General features: G+C 40.8%; 1 protein-coding gene across 2 annotated transcripts in view; it reads right to left on the bottom strand.

Annotated features, from left to right (window-relative positions):
- GOLM1 (golgi membrane protein 1) overlaps positions 1-23426 on the bottom strand; it is a 37257-nt gene that overhangs the window by 12403 nt on the left and 1428 nt on the right. For both annotated transcript variants that reach the window (XM_057428743.1, XM_057428744.1), the window contains exons 2-5: positions 16790-16962; positions 15464-15643; positions 7411-7465; positions 6262-6364 (exon numbers count right to left, since the gene is read on the bottom strand). In XM_057428743.1, the coding sequence (XP_057284726.1) occupies positions 6262-6364; positions 7411-7465; positions 15464-15643; positions 16790-16918 (467 nt within the window). In that variant the 5' untranslated portion in view covers positions 16919-16962. The remainder of the gene's footprint in view (positions 1-6261; positions 6365-7410; positions 7466-15463; positions 15644-16789; positions 16963-23426) is intronic.

The raw sequence follows: 23426 nt of genomic DNA, 5'->3' as shown, positions 1-23426 counted from the left end.
CTGGAGAAAACAAAAAGGTAAGCAGCTGTCAACTGTCATCCACACTCTTCTAGAATGTCAAAATATTCTTTTCTAAAATGATCTTTTTTATTATTATTTTATTACTTTTTTTTTAGTCCTACTAGCTGTGCTTATATTTGAGAAGTCAGAAGTAAGAAATGGGATGTTAATCTAAGTCCTAGGGACAAACATGTTGTGAAGGTGGTGAAGTTCCTTCCACTGAAAGAAATTTATTTAAACTGCTTTTGTTAGACCAGCTCAACAAGCTACATGAATTTTTTTGTCTTCCACTAACCTGTCAATTTCAACAAGTCAGGATCAATTTTCATCCTTGAAGCATTTCTAGGCAACAGAAATGAGTATTTGGAGTTTAGCTAGGAAGGGGAAACAGCAAGGTACTGGCCGAAATAAAACACTGATGTAAGCCACTGCTAGCAAAGACAACACCCTTTCTCAGTATTTCCTGAAGTGCAGTGCTGGAAGACTTAACAGAGCATACATTACAGAAACGGAGTTCACCAGTAGTTCCAAAAGCATTTCCTAAAGATGCAAGTATCCTATATCTTTTACATACTTTCAGTAGTTACACAATGCCATTAGTGCCTTAACCTGTGTGACACCACAGGTCTTCTGTTTGCAGCTCTGCAGTCTGCCTGCCCCCCACAGCTCCATAACCTCCAGGTAAGCCCTAGGCTGTTGCAGAAGGGTTTTTCCTGAATCTGCCAGGGCAGGGTTTTCCCCTTTGTGCCTGTGCAAACCCCAGGTCAAGCTGGGTTTTTCAGAGTAAATGGCTGCTGTTAGGAAAAAAAATCACCTCTTCTCCCCCACTCTCTTCATTACCTGTTTGGAACTTTCTGTTTATATTAGCAGAAGAACAAAACCCAGTGGATAACAAAGCAGGTAAGCATTACACCATAACAGACATGCAGAAGGCTGAGAAACCAGTCCTCACAGGACCCCAAGTATGCTTTTGATCCCATTGTGAACAGTAACAAGCAATAGTGTGTTTGAGTGGGGATGAAAAGTGTATCACGCTAGGACAAAACGTGGTGAAAAACCTTTGCTGTCAGCACCCACTGCTCTGGAAAGCATGCCCAAGGAAGAGGCTTGGCTGGAGACCATGCTGTTTCACTAACAGTGGCAGAGGAGTTTGTTGTGGTTTTTTTAAACTTCTTTTCCTTTCTCTCATTTTTTTCCCCTCTGAGATAACTTTGAGTTCTATGCATACCATCGGTTACAGACTCTGCAAATACATCGTTCTGCATGCAAAACCTTTCTTGGCATCCCTTGTGCAACAGGATGGTCAATATACTGCAAATTTTACCTCCCTTTCCCTAAGAGAGAACGGAGATGAGTATCTTCTGAGGCTGGTTCTGGCAGTGTTAGTAGCTCTATTGTGGCAGCAGTTGGTTCAGATGCGCATATTCCATTTCTCACGTTGCAAGTAAGCTACTCCCTAATCCAGAGGAATTCTCAGGCCATGAGCCCTCTACAACAGCAAGTCATTCTTACTGCACTTTCATCCTTCTCCACCCTGCTTTTTAACAGCAAACTATCTGTTCTGTAGATCCCATCCAACAAGGAAGGAGACTGGCAGATAGGCACGCTATGAACTGGCAAATTAATTACCTTTATTGCCTCCTCTTTTTGACTAGACATTACTCTAAAGTCTTATTTTGATAATGCTAATACATGAAGGAGTCACCAGAGTAAGTAGTCCTTCCGAAGTCAGTGAATATCAGAGACAATAAAACAACATAGGCTGGACTTAAGCACACGTTCACTAATTTCTAGGAAATAAAAGAACATCAGAATACCTGCACCTCAGTCTGCAAGCTTGAGAAAGCTGCCGTATACAGACAACCTGAAGCTGGAGATAGTGCAACCTCTCACAAATGCCTTTTCATCCCACAACACACATGAAAATAAAGTTCATTTAACATCTGTGGCAAATCCTCACCCTTTTAAATTTATTATCTGTGAAGGCTTGTAAAAGGGGTTTCTGGAGACTGGAATGCTCTACCCATGCATACAACAACTTCTGAAGCACAAGAACAGCACTAGTTTCTCCAATTCATCCTACCAATATGACGCCGTTCAAATTGCAAACCCAGCACTTTAAATTCAGACTCTTTAACATGTTTTCTCCTCTAGAGTTAATTTCTGTGATAAACAGCTCACCTGTGCACACGTAAAGGAGATAAGTCAATACCCTGCCCCCCACCCCCGCCCAGCTGCTCTCAGGCCCATCACAGCAACCATCAGCCCAACTGAGGCCCACTTCCAAGAGCCCAAAAAAGCACAGAGGCATAAGGGCAGTGGGGAGCCTAAGATACAGACTCAGACATCCTGTCCAGACCATCCCACAGGCCCAAGGCTGACTCCAGTCAGCCTCAGCCTCTGTGCCAGTGTGAAACCCACCAAGATGAGTCAACAGGACCAAGGCATGTCCTGCCCAGGGTAGGGGACACAGAATGGGTGCAAGGGCAGAACATGTCAGGATCACACAAGACATATTATGGGACCATAAGCAGGGGAAGTGATGGATCTCTGACAGGAACAAACACGCAAAAAGAGAGAGAAGGCGATAAACATGAACTGCACGTAAACACATTGCTGGTCGGTGTGCTTGGCTGGCCTTGCCCTGCACCTGATCAGGACAGGCTGTGTCACTTTTTATTAAATGCCTTTTTAATTCTTCCCTGTTTAGTGTGTGTGCGAATGTATGAAGGCACGAGGGCAGCAACTGGAGTCAGATCAAGGTGGGAGGACGATGCCTGGATAGTGCCAGCCAGTACGTATGCACGTGAGCACGGTTTGCACTAGCAGACCCCTCCTTAGAGCAGGGTGATGGTACTGGTGGTGTTCATGCTCATGTGCTGCATGTGTCCATGTTAACCTGCATACCTGACCATGTACAGGCGTGCTCTGCATGCACAGGAACACATGCGCAGTCTCTCCCCTCCAGGAGCTTTGTTCATTCCTGCCTTTCTACTCTGCTGGTGCCCTCAACATAAGAAGGACATGCAACTGTTGGAACAAGTCCAGAGGAGGGCCATGAGGATGATCAGGGGACTGGAGCACCTCCTGTATGAAGACAGGCTGAGAAAATTGGGGCTGTTCAGCCTAGAGAAGAGAAGGCTGCTTGGAGACCTCATAGCAGCCTTCCAGTATCTGAAGGGGGCCTATAGGGATGCTGAGGAGGGACTCTTCATTAGGGACTGTAGTGACAGGACAAGGGGGAATGGCTTCAAACTTAAACAGGGGAAGTTTAGCTTGGATATAAGGAAGAAATTTTTTCCTGTTAGGGTGGTGAGGTACTGGAATGGGTTGCCCAAGGAAGTTGTGACTGCTTCATCCCTGGCAGTGTTCAAGGCCAGGTTGGACAGAGCATGGGGCAACAAGTCTAGTGTGTGGTGTTCCTGCCCATGGCAGGGAGGTTGGAATTAGATGATTTTAAGGTCCTTTCCAACCCTAACTATCCTATGATTCTATGATTCTTGGAGGTATCAGAAAGACCCCATAAAGCACAGACACATGACACTGGGCTCAGAATACCTAAAAACGTACGTGTCAAACAGTTATATGTCACGTCACCCCTTGGAAACACAGTGCTCCCACGCTTCAGAACACTCTTTCGCATAGATTAACTCTCCTGGTTTATTTGTCCGGGAGTTCAAGTAAAACCAGATGTACTATATCCATAGCATCGACTGCAAAGTACTTTGTAGTTTGGCTCTTTTCTCTTTAGGGACATTTTAACGTCTATCAAAACCTACCACAGTTTCTGTTCAGAGTCCTAGAAACAACCAAACAGAAAGCTAAGATGAAACTTCAACACTCAGGTACGAGAAAAAAAACAACTAATTTTGTGCCTTCCAAGTTAAAAAATTGTATTATTACGCATTCCACACGCACAACCGATTTTATCACTGTCTTCTACAGTGCAATATCCAACTGTATAAAAAAAAAAGTGATTATACCACCATATACCACAATACCACTTCTTCCTTTTTCCACTGGGCAAAGTGTACATGATACTTAAGGTGCAAAACCTGCACCCCTACAACCTGAAATCAAAGGAAGAAATACTGATATAACAGAAAAGCAGGTCTAATGCCCCCTCCTGCCAAGCTTTACTGAGGACAAACAGATATTGGTTTACTCCTAATACTGAGGGGAAGAAGTAAGACAACTTAAAAATAACATTTTGAGTCTAATACTTGCTTTTTTAGGCCCATAATCACATAGGGAAAAGGTTGTTCGTAATCAATTAAAATGACAGTATTAATGAAGCATTTATAGGCAGCAGAGGACTGTATGTAACCAAGTACAGTCAGATTTCTGTTTCTATAACTAACAGAACACAGTGCATAGTAATGTAACTTACTACAACAGTGAAATATTAATATTCCAGCATCCCCCCCTAAAAGTACATAACAAACAACATTTTTAAAATTTAATTATATGTTCCTGCTAAAATTTTGTGAATGCTGCAGGGTGCCCAAGCTATAAATCATTCCACGAAAATTTGAGTGCAAAGCTCGTTTCCCTCAATTGCATAGCTACAAAAATATCCAGAAACAGAAAATGAACACTTCGGAGTTTTTCAGCAAAGCTAGTGAAGAAAGCACAATCCCTTGACTGAAATAATTGCTTTTATGGACTCCTATGAAGAGACTGCAGGAAACAGTGCACCTGCCTCAGGACCAACTGGAAACAGACTGGAGGCAGACCAGCTAGCAGAATCCCTGTTCAAGCCAGTACATGGCTGAATTATCACGCCTGTCTCTACATCTACCCAGACACAAGCTAACTCATCTTCATCACTGTAACTTAGTTAGCTTTCCACTTTGAGCCAGCCCTGACCCTAAAGCTGTATGCTCAGAATCCAACCTTCTTCTGCTAAATGAAGAGGGATTCTGTACAGTACACTCCCACAAGCAGGGACACTCTGCCAATGATTCCCTCAATAGAGCTATACTTGAAAACATTTTGCCAGACATGGACATAAGTTTTCACAAACCAGGTTGACTACATTTGCCTTGTAGCACTTCCCTGCAAGTATCAATCCAGTGCTTCAAAGGATGTACCTCTCATGGACAGAGCAACTGTACAGCATGTATATGTGACTACAGATTCATTTATTCGTGCTGATCTCAGCCTTACAAGGAAGATGCTGGCAAACAGAGACTCTAAATAGCAAAGAACTATGAACAGAGGTCCAGGAGTCCCGGCTCTGCCATTTAACTAAACAGCATAGAGATAGTGCTTAACTGTGGTACACAACAAACAAAACTCCACTAAGACAATACATCTGGGTCATCTTTACTAAATGAGTAACGATGCCTGAGGTGGTGGGGAAGTACACAACCATCTAATAATTGGTAACTTGTAAGTATCCCAAAACCACCAATATTAATCCTTAATTCTTATATGGAGCAGGAGGAAGAGGGAGAAGGAAGGAAAGAAAAAAGGTATTTCAAGTTTGGCCTGCAGATTTCAAATTCTTTGACTGCCATGTTAAACTTTTAGTTGTAATTCCTACTAAATTTGGCTACACAATGGCTGCTGGAAAAATACCTGCCACTACAGAAATTATATTCTTGATGGAAAATAATTATGAGAACATGCAAACAACAAATTCTGGGTTTTTTTTTGTATCTGTGCACCAGAGGGAAGATATAATAGGATGTGAAGACAGGTGGAGGGAACAAGAACGTTATTGACAGAAAGAACACAGGAGAAATTCCTAGTGTATTTCCGATAAGAACTGATAAGAAAACTGATAAGAATTTCTGTTCAGTTACCCACACCTTATAATTCAACGGTAAATCTATAACAAAAAAGATTACTAGCTATGAACTGAAATGCAGGCCCTGACCATAACTGAACCAGAAATTCTCCCAAACTTCTGGTAGCATAATGAGGTACAGCTTCTTATCAGGTATCCCCATACCTTAGTTCTTAAACTTCTTCAGAGTTCAGCATCTTTGTGTTCCAATTTCCTCACCCCACTCTTAAATGTGAATATTGTTACCTTTCTCCTGCAATGGAAGGAACATCAAGAAATGTGGGAGAAGCATCTGGATATCAAGATGCCAAGCACTGCAAGGTCAATGCTTTTCTTCAAGATCAACTGTGAGCGATTTTACAACATGTGTCATATGTTACTTGATCATTAAAAATGTACATTTACTAACAGTGCTATCACAAGTCACCTACAATTCCAGAAGCCATTTTTATAAAGAACATACTTACAGGTCATATGAGAACTTCCTCTGAAGGTTAGTCTGGTTCTTCTGAAACCAATAAACGTTCAGCTGTAGCTTTCCATATTCTGTCTGTAACTCTTTCAAGTGTTCTGACCAAAACAGAATTAAAATATACATTAAAATACATACAAACATATATATCTACATATATTACAACAGAAGTATCAGACAACAGACCAATAGTAAGCACAGTAACTCCATCCATAATGCTTACTACATTTTGTGTACAAATGCACAGATACTTATTAAATTTATTAATCACAGATGTACAAGATAGAGTAAGAAGAGCCTTTCAGCCTAACACAGTAACAAAAATGGTGCAACAAAGATTTCTGACATGCATTTCTTCATAAGAAATACTGTAATTTGTTTACAAACACTTGCTTTGATAGATTTCAGCCCAGGAAATCTTTACGTCTATGAAATACTAATCAGAACATAGTATGAAATGGCATTCATGTTTATTAGCTTACAATAAAGACAAGCTTCCAGTGCTTCCCTGAATAATACACAATTTACAGTTACGTTTCTCAAAAACAGTGGAATCTATGATTTACAGTTTTCTTTCTGATAAAAAGCTCTGTGTGAGAACACAAGAAGAAGGCATCACATCACATTTACCTGCTCCTGGAACTTAGGATCATTCCCTGGACTTCCTGAGGAATAAATTGCTAACAATAATTTTGAAGCACCAACATGAACAGAAACTAATTAGACCGAGTTTTTCTTATTTAAGATAGGAGTCTGTGAATTCCCCCCGTGCTAAAATGCATGACCCAAACACCTCAGGGAGGAATGTAAGAATACGCTGCAAAAAGTAGCATGAAGAATAATATATAAACAATGCACATAGAGGCTAGTTTTATTCCCTATTATTCTATATCATATGGGTCAGAAGTCCTACAACAAGCACTACATGAACAAATCTTTCTACTACTGAGGTAGATTAGTCTGACACTTCACTGAACTGGAACTATGCAGATGCAGGTTCTAAGTCACCACAGCTCCAGCACCATCCCCATGACTTGAAGAAAGGCAGGATTCTCAGAAGAAAAAAAAATTAAAACAGAAGTCTTAAAAACAGGGGGCTAAAAAGCGTATATGAAAACGATGTAAAGGGGTATGATGTATATACCTCGTAGGCTTTGGATCAATCGGTCATTTACTGTGATGTTACTCATCAGCACTGCCTGGAAGGAATGAAACAGAAACCACTGTTTTAATTGCAAAGGACCTGCATTACCATTAGTATTATAAACAACATCAACCAAAGCACTTGTAACAAGATCTTTTATTTCTGCAGTGCTGGATTACAGCCAAACACAAAACCTTCTAGCTGCTCTAAAGGTTTAGTAGATTATGAACACTCATTTTTACCCAGATTTCCCAGTAAAGAGCAGGGGAGAGATAACACTCCACTTTAAAAACAGGAGGAATTTAAAGAGTCCAGCCCTAAAATTGCTGGCTGCTTTATTCTGGTTTAATCTCATGCTTGCTTAATCTCACAGTCAGATTTACTGTATTTATCCTTGAAGGAAGAATACAGGATAGCACAGCTTGCCATCAACAACCTTCTCACCAGGGAATCAATACACCTGCATTAAGGCATGTAAGAATGAGCTATGAAAGCATTAATCATTCAGCATAAAAGAACTCTACAAAAGCAACATGAAGCCCTTGCATTATACTACTTTTCCTCTCCCTCTTTGATGACAAATTGCTGGAGTGACCTTTCATTCCCTCACTTTGTTCTCTCATTCTGAAGCTGCAGTCAACATATGAACATTTGGACCAGTCTTTCACCAAGCCTTCTCTACCAACCCATACATACACATGCCCCAAAACACCTGAATATTGACAGAATTAAGGCAAGCCTAAATGAAAATAATTCCTGTGAGCCAGAGGTCAGGACAATTCAGATTCATATTTAACATTCAGAAAGTCTGGTGTACAAGAGTCTGCTTAAGACTACAAAGAGATGAGATTCACTGACCCTTCAGAAACAATCCATTCCAATCTTAGGAGCACTTTCTTGTACTTCACTGCCAGTTTACTCATTATCCCCCTCCCAGGAAAACCCAGTGTTCTGCAGGGGTCCCAGATCAGGGTATACCAAGTCCCCAGCTTCTGCTCAGGTACTGATGTGTGTACATATGTCCACACCACTTTAATGCAAAGAAGTAACTGCATCCATTTTGCCTGCCCAAGTCACTCTGAAACACCCTGAAATGCTGTCAGTGCCTTTTTTCACAAACACTACAGTAATAAGTGCCAGTTGATTAGAAAAAGCTAAGCATTCAATCAATCTGAGTGAGACAGCACATAGGAGAGGGCTAGATTTGTCTTTTACTGACCCTTTAAAGAGTCCCGGTTCAGAGGCAGTCATTCATGTACTGATGAACAGGCAACCTTTTTCAACCCTAGGAAAAAAATATTCCCATGCCATTCTATAGATACAGCTGGTCCATGCATACCACTGTGAAACCTCAAGAGCAAAGGCTTTGCTGCTTTGTTGAAAAGGAAAAAAACAGTAATAACAACGTGAGTAACAACATATACTTAGGGTTGTTTAATACCTCTCCCTCTCCTTTCTCCTAGGACAAAGAGTATTCTTATTTGTTTTCACTGGTTTATTGGGGAAATGAAATAATGTTTCAGTGGAAATGACAAGTTTTGCTAATGCACGAGCAACATAATCAAGTTGTTCCATGATTATCACACCTTCAGGGTTTCCAGCATTAGCCATTTCCACAAACTGTCAATGGACCAGAAAAATCAGCGTGACGTGGCAATTTTATGTTCTTACAGCTTGTTCTGCCTTGGTTTTGGTTGGCTGGTTGGTTGTTCCCCTCTTAATACAAAACTCCAAAATACCGGGACCACTTATTTGGTAGTAAAACTGACAAGTATTGAACATTTTGTACATTAGGGCAAGAATAACTATAATTAGCTGAACTGAATAAAATTATGTGCCATATGAAAAAGGTTCCTTATATTACAATGGGAAGAAAAAGGAAAAAGCATGCTTCGGCCTGTACGAGTTACATATAACACTGTCCCATGGCAATGCCACACCCACCTCCCTGAGCCTGTGGCTAAGAGTCCGGGGAAAAAAGGTCATGTTTAAAAATCTTGTTAGCCGTTAAACCTGAAATACTGCTTAATAATTTACAGGGCAGTGCTCTGACTGTCAGTTTCCAATCCAATTGTATCATAATGTCAGGCTTTCCATGCCTCCTCCTGCCATCCAAGAGTCAACTAATCTTCACCTCATGCCTGTGAATTTGGCAGACATTATTTTCTTTTGGGTTTTATGCACACCTAAAAGCAACCTGCTGGGAAGTACTAGCAAACACATGCCAAAACACAGTTCTAGGAAGAAACTGGCATTTTAAACCTCATTCAGCCCACAAGACAACACCTATGATCCCCTAGAAGTGAGAATCCAGCACTATTATCACAGTATCAAAATGTTACCTTCTGTGACAAAGCAACTCTGTAACTCAGAGCCAGCTTATTTTATTTGCAAACCAGTCTTGCAGAGAAATCCTTCTGATCATCACAGAGGAAAATTCAGTTTCCAATCCGGAGTCAATGCTGCAGGCAGCAGATCTCCAGAAACCAAAAATAAAGCCACACTGCCACCAACAGTGATGGAAAAATCTTGCTCCAGCTGGCTATAAATTTTTTTTAATGACAACCACCAGAGATACATTTTTCTTACTCTTTACAGACCATGTCTATTTAAGTCACACTCTACTTGAGAAACAAAAATTAAAGTTATTGTTTAAACAAAACCCAAAGCATAGGTGCAGAATTACTTGTGAAGAAATCATTTCAAAGCGTATTTTTTGAACACACACATACCATTTGATCTGATTAATGCCTTACACCGTAGTGTCCTTAAAACATTTCTTGGGGCCATTATTGCAATAATAGCAACTTTCAGCATTTGCCACCCTCAAAAACCAGCTAACCCAAGTACATTGAGTTCATGTTTGTGTTTTCTAACAATGACTGTATGTGCTGTATATAAAAGCATAAGATACTGCAACAGGAAAAAGGAATAAAATGATAAACAACTTGACGAGAGTAAACACTGGCTTCAGAACTAAAACCTAAGAAAAAGGGGTATGCATTCACAAATATAGCTGTCAGACAGAGAAAAAGATGAGCTACAGGAACAGTAAATCAGCTGGTAAGAACAAAACCAAGCAGGAACAGAGCAAGCTGAGAGATAAGATCTATACATCCAGAAAACAGCAGAAACAAGCATTTATAGTTAATCAGGGAGAAAAAGGGTACCTATTTAATGATTAACTATTTAACTCAAACTGACCTAAGTCCTTACTGCAAAAAAAAAGGAGCTGTTCTGCTTTGCACGCTCCTGCTCTCCACCACCATTCTGGCCATGCAGCACAAGCCACACTTTGATTATCTGTTGTTCATTTCTTAATTGTATCTGGAGACTTCCACCCCACTTCTCTATTTTTGAAAGCACACCTCCCCACACACACACTTGCCTAGTAACACACATCATCAATTGTTTTCTTTGTACTCTTCTTCACCATTTTGAAATAAAGAAACCATTTATAACAACCACAAAAAAGCTTTTTCATTCTAGGACACAAGATTAATGGATAACTACATACTAGCAGCTGGGGAAATAGTTCATAAATAAGATCTCAAAGGAAATATTTCTCTTTTAGGTTGGCCTTTGTACTGCACACTCACGTATACTTCAGTGAAGGTACGCCAATTGAAGCATGGCCAAAACAAATTTCAAGCCCAAAATGGAGGAGACATTTTTCATTTAACAGTACTTCTCACTGAACTCCATTCAGAAATTACAGACTTTTTCTCACCCTCAACAAAGGGGGGGGGGGGGGGGGAGGAGGGAAATTAACCGATAAAACCAACCAAACCTCCCAAAACTCCAACCGACTCTCTTCGTAAAGAGTGATCCTGGCAAAGATTAGGGACGCTATCTGGACTCTATCACACCCTCCACTAAAAGCAATCTAGACTCTCTTTTTCCATGATGAGGGACCATGCACCATGACGTGGGGCAAGTCAGCTCTCTAAAACTGCAGAAACCATCAAAACAGTAAAGTTGACAATTTCTTACACTCTCAGCAGAAGAAAGAGGAATTTGACACATATGAGTAAGAAATTACTTTTACAAGTGCAGGGCAACAGCAGGCCAATTGGAGAAAATAAGACCTGTACAGCTACAGGACTTCCATGTCATTGTTATATTCCATTAAAACCCAAATAATAAGCAGTGTAAATAGAACAGAATCCTGTTACATGAGAATCTTGATAGAAATCTGTACAGGTATACATAATGTATCTTCTACTTTCCTTTTTGTCCATTCATTTTGCTATAAAAGGGGTAGAAACGTGCCAGTAGTTAACTCTTAAGCTACACATACTCTGAATTTCCACACCTAGGATGCCTACAGTTCAGATAGACCCAGGCCATCATTTTTTTTTTAATTTACCATGAGAAAATGTATTTTAAACAGAGGTAGTGTTCTAAACCTGTGCTGTAGCAGTTACGATAAGCAGACTGATCTCTCTTGTTAAATTAGTAACATCATGCTATGGCAAGTAGAGCAGGGGACAAAGCAGCATTTGCTTTTCCTTAAAGCTTTTTGAAAACTAGAAGATGCAACATTGGTTTATAAAATAAAAACAAAACACACATAAGCACCTTCTTCTTTTCACAGCAGGCTTTCTTCTCTCTCTCCCTCCCTGCCACTGTCATCTCTTTTGAGTGGAGCCAACTCTCTGCATACTGATAGGTATTTTGTTTCAGAAGCTGTGCTGGGAATTTAAATCTTCCCAGAGGGACGGGATCCGAGAGCAGCTGTGGCCAGTGTTAAAAGACACTGAGCAACAGGACAGTGACGTGCTTCACATATAATGCACAAAGCTCGGCCCCTCTCCTCAGCGAAACAAGATGTGGGCTGGAGAAGAATTACATAAAACCAAAGAAAATTACAAAAGTATACTCTAGCTGTTAAAAACAAGAGAGATGACACATATTGTTCTCCTATTACACTCTTCAAAATGACTATCACGGCTGTGCATATCCCAGGAACTACAAGTCCTGAATAACAAACATACAGAATATTGCTCTTTAGGAAATCACTTATGGATTACAAACAGCCCTTTGCACTCCTCATTACTTATCTGTTGTGACTAAGAGTTCATGTAAGCTCTCTTGATCTCTTTAGTCTATCTCTGTATGGATTTCCACAAGCCATTTGCTGAACCTGTATCAGTCCTTAAAAATTCAAGGAGATTTTTTAAAAGCAAACTGGTGACTGAAGTGTTTCATACGTACTCAGACCTAACAGAATAATAATTACAACAGCAGCTTCCCAGGATTACACTGGTTCAGGGAATGGTGAGCCCACGGGGTATTTCAGGCTCTGATTTCCTCCTGCCTTCTATGTCCTCATCCTTTAAGTAGCACAGAGACAGTTCTACTGGAAAAGAAGGCAAATTTAACTCAAAATGGTTGTTCCTATATAGATTTTTTCTATAATCAGCAGAACTATATTTTTATCCTGAAACAGATGGGTTTTCAAGACAGACCATTCACTCTTACACATCAGCTGAAAGCATTTTCATTTTTAAGAACATCTAGAACTAAACAAAATCACGTTTATCACTCAAAGATCTGTCTAGTTAGTTAAACAGTTTGCATTATTTTTAAGGCAAGTTGAGAGACTTGTGATTTGGATTTGCATTCATTCTCTGTGACTAGGTAAATATTTGCTACTAATCCCCATGGAGTAAACAAAGTTCAGTTCAACCACCAAGTTTCCAATAACTAGAAATGATGAATTCATTACTTGCCTCTCAGGAATCCTGGATTCCACTGAAATCCATGAAGCCAAAAAAAAAAAAAGATATGTCTGCTCATGTGTGTATATGTATGCACACATTAACATACAACACACACTTACATACCAATATAGATACACAAAAAAAGGACTCAGAAATAGTCTTTTCTTACATCCTACATCCCTCTGTAGAATAACCTCTGATCCTGGACAAATTCTTCAGATCAGGATCCTTAGCACAAAGAACTAAGTTTTCCCACTCCTCCCTGTCTTCATATCACCAGCATTCCTAAATGAGAAGGGGGGGAATCCATGCCAACTTGGCTAATGGCATCTTTTGACAAATACACAGATTCCCAGTAAAACAACTCTCCCTACTCTTTAATCAGTGCTGGAAAACAAACTACTACTGCGCAGGACACTTGCTCATGTGTTACAAGAGCAACAAAAGCTAAGTTTGAATTTGCCACAAAGTGGTGCACAGGCACACACATACTCGTCCTGTCACTTGAGGCTCCTGAGACATGCTCTTCTCCAGTCGTAAAAAGCAAAAGACAGGAAATGAGTACACCGTACCCCGTTCACCTAATGCTTCCTATAGCATCAGCTGCTGCGGTTTCAACAGCAAGCTTCATAGACTACTCCATTAATGAACAATTGCATTTTAGGATGATGGAGGAAAAAACACTTAAGAGAATGTAAGAGCTATCGACCCCAAAATCCACCTTGCCCAGCACCCTGGATGCCAAATAAACACCAAGGCAGCTACAGTATTTGCCAAACAGCAGCTATTTCTGGCTGAGGAACATCTGGAGCCAGACTTGAATGCCTTTGTATTGGGCAGTGGCACAGATGTTTGTCCAAGGTTAACCAGTCACTTTTTAACCCACACAGACCCACTGCAACTGGGAATTATGGATGTCACATATTTGCAGCTTCACTATCTATTGCATGAAGAGCATTTCTGCTCAGTCTGAACTACAACTTGCTGACTGCATTTGAAGCCCAACAGTGGATGGAGAACAACCATTCCTTGCCTCTCCCAGCCATGAGCACTTTCCGCACAATTCATGATCCTAGATATGTCCACAACAGCTCTACTCAGCTGGCTCTTGTCCAGCCTGGAATCTACACTGTGGATTCCTGCAGAGAAACTCTGCACAGCTTTGGTCACCCTCCTCACTCTTCTCTGCGTGGCTTTCCCACAATCCAAAACTCCACCAGTGGCCTCCCCACAGCACAACAACTAATCCAGTTTATTTTTAAGATGCCTTGTAACTTTTTTCTGTAACTTTTGTCTTATCATTCACCCCTGTGATAACAGTCTCACCAACATGGCTGCATAATTTCTCTACAAGCAATTTATGTATTTCCCTTTGCATTTCCAGGTGTGAATGCATTCATTAATCTCCCTCATCCCTGTCACCGACTCTTTCAGAAGGAAACGCCAGGAGACTTCAGAAGCAACGTCTCCTTTTCCAAAAACCACTTTTACTCTTTCCCAGACTACCACATCCACCCACACATCCAACAGCAGTTTTGGTTTTGTAAAATACTTTCCAACTCTTTTCCTGGCACAGATGCCAGGTTTAATGGACGACAGCTCCTTCATGTCTTATAGACTCAAAACCACCACAACAACAAGGTGGATCATGTGATGTCAGCTACATTTGTCTAGTACCACAGTAGTTTGAAGCAGAAAGGTAGCACACCATAGACTGGCAGAAACATTTCATCCACCAAGCTTCGTTAAAATGCCTGGGTGAGCACCTGTCAGCACCTCTCAACATCCACCCTATGCTGTGAACTCTGGCCAGCATGTCCAGTTAGCTGACTCCTAACACTTTTGACTAAAGGAAAATCTGCTTATAAAAACAAAACTTAAACCATATTTCCCTCGTAAAAGAGACTGTAAATTAAGCAAAAATTGAGCAAATACTTAGTTCTGTTTGCCCTCTCCTTACCTTTTGTTTGTTTCTTTGTTCTGTTTAACTCGTGAATGTGCTTTTACTCCTTGCAGGAGAGAATTGGAATGTAAAAAGACGCCAAAACAGATGGTGAGTTTCACCAACATGTGAACTGGGGGAGAGGTTCTATTCCAGTGTTGCTACTTGTATCTTCTAACATTTCATGTGTTATACAATGAAAGCTATAATGTTCATTCAACTTGCAATAGCAGACAATGACACATAAATGTTTTGCCACACCAACACAGACTGTATGCCCATCAGCTGGAACATTTGAGCAACCTTATTCTGTTGCAGAGAGTGTATTGGTAAACCACAGTCTCACAGAAAACTGTGACCAGGTATAAACACCTCTGGGCCCTACCTTCTCTTCCTGGTGTAGCTTGTTGGCATTTTCCATCTGAAAGCTGTGCAAGGACTGGATTTTGTCAATCTGCTGCCGCTGCTTCTCTAGCTCCCCTTGGAATTCATTCTTCTTGAGTTCCACGGCACCCCTCTCTGCTGCCGCACGGCGGACTTTACCTTCCAGATCCATGATCCGACCCTGAGAAAGAGCAAATTTGCCCAAGCAAATAGAAATTACTATTCTCCAATGAAAAGTGACTATTCTCAATAGACTCTTCTCCAATACAAAGAATATCAATTTCACAGAACTAACAATTCTAATGTCACCAAAGTGTTGTGCTGGCCAGGGGCTCCTGCCACATACATAGACACACTCTCCCCAGTTTAAATAAATTAACAGTACAGTATATTCTGCAGAGACTATAAAAATTTCAGTTAAATAGAAAAGAATTTAATCCAAACAATTCTGACATCACTGCACTTTTCAGTGTTGGTCTTAAACTAACTCAGAGGGAAAATTCATCTCTCAAATCAGTATGTTTTCCCGGAAGACTAGGAAAAAAGCAGGAGGAAGACAACACTACCTAACTTGCACAAACAAGTGACATATAGCTGTTACACAGAGACACATACGAGAAGGACTCATTTATTAGCAAAAGATCACCCTTCTTCTTCATTGGTCAAAGAGCAGCAACAAGCAGAGGAGAACTGGGCCTGGAGAAGACTCCACGGAGACCTTATTGTGACCTTTCAGTGCTTAAAAGGGGCCTATAAGGCTTCTTAGCAGGGGCTGTTAAGACAGGACAAGGAGTGATGGGTTTAAATCAAAAGAGGGGAGAATCAGGTTGGGCGTGAGGAAAATATTCTTTACAACAAGGGTGGTAAAACACTGGCAAAAGTTGTCTGGAGAGATGGTGGACACGCCATCCCTAGAGACATTCAAGGCCAAGGCTGGATATGGTTCTGGGCAACCGGATCTAGTTGAAGATGTCCATGCTCATTGTAGGAGGGCTAGACCACATGGCCTTTGAAGGTCCCTTCCAAACCAAACTATTCTATGATTCTAGGAATGGAGAGTTAGAAAGATAGCTGAATGCTTTGTGTGAGCATAAGTAACAAGTACCACATATGCAGGCTTTCAAGTTCTGGGTTTCCCTCACCTAAAAATCAGAATTCCTCTTACCACCCCATCTCCCACTACTGATAAGCAGCTGTAGTATTTATGAGAACTCCTACAACACGCTGAAGCTCCTTGCCCACCACATGTAGGAGAAGCATCCTTCTTCTGGACTATATTTTTAACCACACAAGTACACAACGACATGCAGAGTAATAGGTAAGTTACCTGCAGATCCACGCTGCGAGAACTTGCAACCCAGTAATTGAAGCCCAAAACAATGATGCACGCCACGAGCGCAGCCACAAGCAGAGGTGGAGACTTCATCCCTCGGCAGCTGTTTCCTAGTCCTACCATTTCAGGAAAAGCACAAATCCAAATAACTGCAACAGTGTGGAAACCTGCAAATTAAAATATGCACATTAGATTGTATCCTCCACTACAGCTACTTTATACATGCAATGAAACTTACTGCAGTAACAAAACTGCTCTCTGCTGAGGGGACTACATCCAGGCAGGAAGGCACACTGTCTAGATACTTCCATCTGAAAGACTAAGAAAGGCCATCTTGTGCCATCACCTTGTACATAAAGCTTCACATGGACTTGAGGGGGAAGCCTTGAATATTCCTAGCAATATAATGAAAATCTGCAATGAACAGAACAAACCAGTCATGCTTTTATCATATATTACACCCAGACTTGGTCAGGTAACACTGGTCTACAGATAGAGGATAAATTCCTTATTATCTCTTTTAGTCAGAAAATAAGCCTAGTCTCACTGTTTCAGGAGCAATTTGCACTTTGCTTCCAAAACTCAGGCAATTTCAACTTACTCCCTCTGACAATATTAACTTGTGCTTCCAGGTTTATAAATGAATAAATTAGATTGAACCAAATTACTTTAAGGATAATATAAATAAATAAATAAAAATAATTAGCATACACTCCACGAATACCATGGTAAATTACATTAAATGATGCTGGTTTTGATCCTCAGCTGCTGTCTCTGATCCTAAGAAAAAACAAATAACCTTGCTTTAACAAATGAGCAGCACCAAGGGTACTACTGGTTGCTATGACACTTGGGCTGCTTCTGCAAAACAGCCCATCTTAATATAAAAGTGTGAGCAAAGGGCAGTCACAATTCTGTTTGAAATAGGCTATGTTCATCCTGTGACATGATAAAAATCTGCTCGTAATGAGAGTAATAGCAGGTAGCTCAATGAATCCTCAAACTCCACTGGGAACCTTGGGCACAGTTCATAATAGATTGCTCTCTTGTACACTGAGATCAAAGTTTTCTCTTTTTGTACTCCTGCAGACAAAAGCCCACAAAGATGAGCACAGAAGATGAATCAGATAGCAAGCATAGACAGATACGTCAAAAGGCATTAACTAAATCTGAAATGGGTACATTTACTACTAATATCTTATACAGCCTCTCAAGGTACATTCTTTTAAATAAACTGACTTTTTCCCTAGAGATGCAATTCAGAGGTTGTCATATACTTAAAAATTAATACATCATAGCAACTCTCAAAGGGTTTCACATGCACATAGCCTGTAATCACAGGGGAAGAAGGTCATGCCAGCAGTAGCAGGTACCAGAAATTCTGATTCTACTTATGGCCAGCACTTTAGTCTTTTAACAGCTCACCTGTACCTAGGTCTGCACATGCACCCTCCACAAAATCCCCTTTGCATTCAGTTTAAAATATAACCCATGTTCTTTCCTCAGCAGGGAGTACACAATACTGTCAGACTGGTGAAAATCTCAAATCTATGCGTCCTCTGAAAAGTCTGTGAATGTGTTTGTATTTGGGAATGGGGTACATATGGACCCTAAGAGTACAACATGGATTCCTGAAAATGCTGCCTCTTTGTGTACATGCACACACACACATACACAAAAAAAAAAAAACAAAAAACAAACAATGAAACAACACAAACATCAAACCCACAGAAAACCCCAAAGCAAACCAAAACAAGCGTGCATGACTGCACAGGTCCAACACTTGAGATTCTTGCTTAAGGAAACCTCAGCTACTTGAGCAAACTGACACATGCAGTAGAGCTCCAGTGGACACCCATGGGGCCATGTGCAGCTGAAGTAAGGATCAACAGAAAAAGCAAAGGCATGAGGACGGACCATGCACTTTCGTTGTTTTACAAAAAAAATCAAGATGCAGTAGACTAAGACACACAGAGATATGCACAAATTTCCAATACAAATCCAGGAACTGCAGAAATACGTACATCTTGCACAGACTATTCTCCTGCTTTGCCATCCTAAGAGGAGCACCTGAGAAGTACAGACCTGCCTTACTTTACACAGATCCACTGAAAACCAAGAATCACAGATCTCCAGAGTGGCAAAAATGAGAGGGGAAAATGGGGAAGATCAGCACTGCCACATGAGCTAAGAACAAGATAATTAATTTACTTTTGTTTACTGGAATAAAATACTACATTTCAAATAATGTGTATTGGAACCTGCCATGAAGTCATTTGTATCCTGTTCTTCACTGTAAGAATATTAGCTGATACACTTGAAAACATGGAAAGATACTAAACACAGCACTGCAAGATATAGTGAGTCATTCCAAGCGTTACTTGAATAAAATAATTGGCATTTTCCTCCTAGTGGTCAGAAATAGAGAAAGTCATCTATATTATCAGCAGTAACAACTTGCACTGGAATTTAATACTGGTAAATGTGTGGGACTAGCTATTTAGCTCAATTTTCAGAGCTAAAAGCAAACTACATTGTTCAAAGGAAGAACAATTAGTTCAACATGTAGGTTAAAGCACAAGTGCAAAACCATGTTAAAGGAATGCTGATATACCTACTGAGTACGCAAATCCCGCAGTCTCAGGAACTCTTCCACTGTTTTCAGCTATTAAAAACAAGCAGGCAAGAAAGCATTGATTTCCTGATGGAATGTTTGACTGCATATCCTGGGTTCAGCAGTAGCAGCCATTTTTCTCCTTCTTGGTAGCTGGTGCAGTGCTGTGTTTTGACTTTCAGCCTGGGAACAGAGCTGATAACAAGGATGTTTTGGTTTGGCCAAGGACTTTGTGAGCCTCATGCTCTGCCAGGGAGGAGGGGAAGCCGGGAGGAAGCAGAGACAGGACACCTGACCCAAACAGACCAAAGAGGTATTCCATACCACAGCACGTCATGCCCAGGATGTAACTGGGAGTTAGCCGGAAGGGCTGGGGGACTGCAGGGTTGGAGGAGGTATGGGTCGGTGCTTGGTCGGGCTGAGGGGGGCAAGTTATCGGTCGGCTGGTGCTGAGGTGTTGTATTCTCTTCCCTTGTTATTTCCTTTATCATTATTATCATTGGTGGTAGCAGTAGTGATCTCTGTTATACCTTAGTTACTAAACTGTTCTTATCTCAACCCGTGGGAGTTGCATTCTTTTTGATTCTCCTCTCCATCCCTCTGAGTAGTAGGGGGAGGGAAAGAAGGGGGGGGAGTGAGTGAATGAGTTACCTGACTGGGTTTAAACCACGACACTGCGATACATTGCTCTCTCTAGAAAATCCAGTGTTGTTTGCCCTTAAGTAATTTATGTTCATTGGGAATATATTTTTATACTCAACAGGAGGAAAGGCAAAATGTAGGAGAAAGAGATGAAACCCAAGAAAGATCTTCTATCCAAATAGAGCAGACCCAAAACATTACCTCAGTTGCAAAACTGATATTCCCTTTCTCATCAGTTTAAAAATTACAACTTTTTAACTTTGTATCATGGATATACACACATGTATCCTGGAGCAGCCTGGAGAAGAGAAGGCTGGGTGGAGACCTCATAGCAGCCCTCCAGTATCTGAAGGGGGCCTATCAAGATGCTGGGGAGGGACTCTTCATTAGGGCCTGTAGTGATAGCACAAGGGGGAATGGGATCAAACTTAAACAGGAGAAGTTCAGGTTAGATTAGGAATTTAGGAAGTTAGGAATTTAGGGAGTTAGAATTTAGGAATCAGAATTTAGGAGGAAGTACTTTACTGTAAGGGTGGTGAGGCACTGGAATGGGTTTCCCAGGGAAGTTGTGAATGCTCCATCCCTGGCAGTGTTCAAATCCAGGTTGGAGAGAGCCTTGGGTGACATGGCTTAGTGTGAGGTGTCCCTGCTCATGGCAAGGGCGTTGGAACTAGATGATCTTAAGGTCCTTTCCAACCCTAACTATTCTATGATTCTGTTCTATGATCCTATGTATTTTGGAGGACAGATAAGCAAATCAGCTCAGTAAGCACATTTACATGGGAATTATTTGTACATGCTGTTTTCCAGGAAACATCTGGTTTGGCACAGTTATCTGAATTGAAAATAAAATACATTTATGATTTTATGGGTAAGAAAATTATTTTACTCAACGTGAAGCAATATATCACTCATGAATGTTTACTACAGATGTGAAAATGAGATGCTGTATCTTGTGCATAATGCTCTACATTTGGTAAAGCATAAAATTCCAGAATTTTGAACAGCAGATTTCATTCTTCTGTTTTGCCAACTTACTAATGCTTCATCAAGAGGGAGATATTTTAGCCTCTGAAATATTCAAGCAAATTAACACACAGGACACTTTTATTTCTCACATTAATACATTATCAGTCTGTCTGATCAATTCCTTCTTTTATTATACTCACCTGAAGTAGGATAGCTAATATCCAGTGATCTTCCACTACAGATAACTAACAACCACGCTGACAAAGTCTGAAGACTAAGACATTCAAGGCAAAGACAGAGCAAAACAATTTTTGCATTTCAGATTTCCAGAAGGAAAACCAAGTCCCTCTGTTCGCAAGATCCAGCTCTGTGTATCTGCACAACACCTGCCAGGCAGGAATAAGCAGAACAGATAAAAATTCCATCAAAGCAGCATGTAGACAGAGTGGGAAGCAAAAGGTGTCCCTTAACCCCTGCCTGCATAGCTGCCTACCCACTGTCTCCTTCACGACCTAGCTTGCATAAGCCAGAGCAGCACATGAAGGCCATATACAGATGGAGCAGCCACTGAAAAATGAAGGCACATCTTCCTTGGAGGTCTGCTGCTTGGATTATGGACAGAGCCTTAGTAAAACCCCTTTGGAAAGGCAGGGCCATAACCTGAGGCAAAAGGGACTGAAAAAACAACAAGGACCCGAGGGGTACCAGACAGCACTGAGAGGATCCACAACCCCATCCAACCAGACCTGCTAACAGGCAACCACTCTGTCCAGGCTGAGGAAATCTTCTTCAATCCAGGGACTGCTGCAGACAGACCATAGGGCTATTCCCACCTTTTGCAGATTCATCCCAAATTTCTCAACAAGACTCTGGAAGAAATCACCTGTCCTATGGCAGAGAGGGTTGGAACTAGATGATCTGGAAGGTGTCCTCCGATCCAAACCATTCTATGTTTCTATGAAAATTCTTATGTCTGACTGTTTGAATAAAAGTATACTAGCTTTACCAAGCAAGCTAATCAAAACCTCTTCCCCTTACAACAGTTAGCTAGTTATACCCAGACATGACTAAATCAGACTAAAAGATAGCAGAAATTGGATTTTATTTAAATAATAATTAATCAAAGCTTTTAAAAACGTAATTCTTAGGAAAGTGAATCAGACATAGAGCAAATATTTGTGCACCCAGTCTTCAAAGCAAGGTGATATTTTGGGTGTGGGTTGAAATGAATAGGTTATAAAAATAAGTCAAAACCTTTTATTTTCAGTTTTATATATGGTTAACATACAGTAGTGATCATCCCTGAGAGAGAAATCCAGTTGTTGGGTCTCACTCACAGTTGGATGTTACCCAAAGTATCACCATTCACAGTCCCACAGCAACCTTCAGGCTTTCAAGGGTGCCCTGACTGCTTTACAGGGGTCAGAGACAAAACACAGTAGGTTTCTCATCATCCTCTGCAGCAACACTAGGGGTGGTTTTTTTTCGAGTTAGCAAGTCAGAAAAGGTCAGACAAATGCTCTTCCAATGGAGATTTGAAGTTTGTATAATGAATTCAAGTGTGCTGACCACAGACTTTCTAAATACCATGCACAGGAATCCACAAACTGCAGGCTCAAACATCCCAACAAATTTAAAAAAAAACACCACCCAACCACCAAACAAACCAAAAAACACAAAACCAAAACCAAACAAATCGACAAAACCTCCTGGAACACTCAGCTCCAGCCACTTTTCAAACTTCTGTTCTTTGAACGACTGGCTCACTTCAAAGCAGCAACCACTCCCAGAAAAAAATCGAACACGGATGCCACAGGATGTCATTGAGTCACTATTTGTTCAAATTACCAAGTTACTTTTCACAGGAAGGGGAGAAGCATTTGCAGCACAACACACTGAGCAGCTGCACTCTCACTCTTCTCAGGAATAACCGTCATTAGACACTCAGCTCAGAAAAGGTCTTCCTTTTCTAATGCATTTTCAACTAGAAGTAACAGAGCAGAAAAATATGAAGATACTGAAGAAGCATTATCTTTTCAGGGGGAGGATGACTGTTACCACTTGTCCATTAATTATTTTTCAGCTCAGGAAGTATCTCATCTTTCAAATGACTACAAGAAACTATAACTAACACCCACGATGTCCTGATCTTTATCTGATTAAAGAGATATCCCCAAAGAGGTGTGTAGCTAACCAGATGCTAGAGATTTAAGGCAGGTACTGATTCTGATTAAGGAAGTTAGTTGACCAAAGTTAACTTGAGAAAATCTTCTAAAATACCCATATCTGAAGTTTCTGGACATGCTGTCTAGGTGTAATTGTTGACAATACTATAACTGCCTGAAAATACTGTGCATGAAAACAAACTCACACAAGCAGCTCATATACCAGAATGATCTCATCATT

The sequence above is a fragment of the Pezoporus wallicus genome, unplaced genomic scaffold (genome assembly GCF_028554395.1).
Source record: "Pezoporus wallicus isolate ANWC-B61680 ecotype Strahan unplaced genomic scaffold, APGP_CSIRO_Pwel_v1 contig_708, whole genome shotgun sequence".
NCBI classification, from domain to species: domain Eukaryota; kingdom Metazoa; phylum Chordata; class Aves; order Psittaciformes; family Psittacidae; genus Pezoporus; species Pezoporus wallicus.
This window is presented reverse-complemented; position numbering and strand designations above follow the sequence as displayed.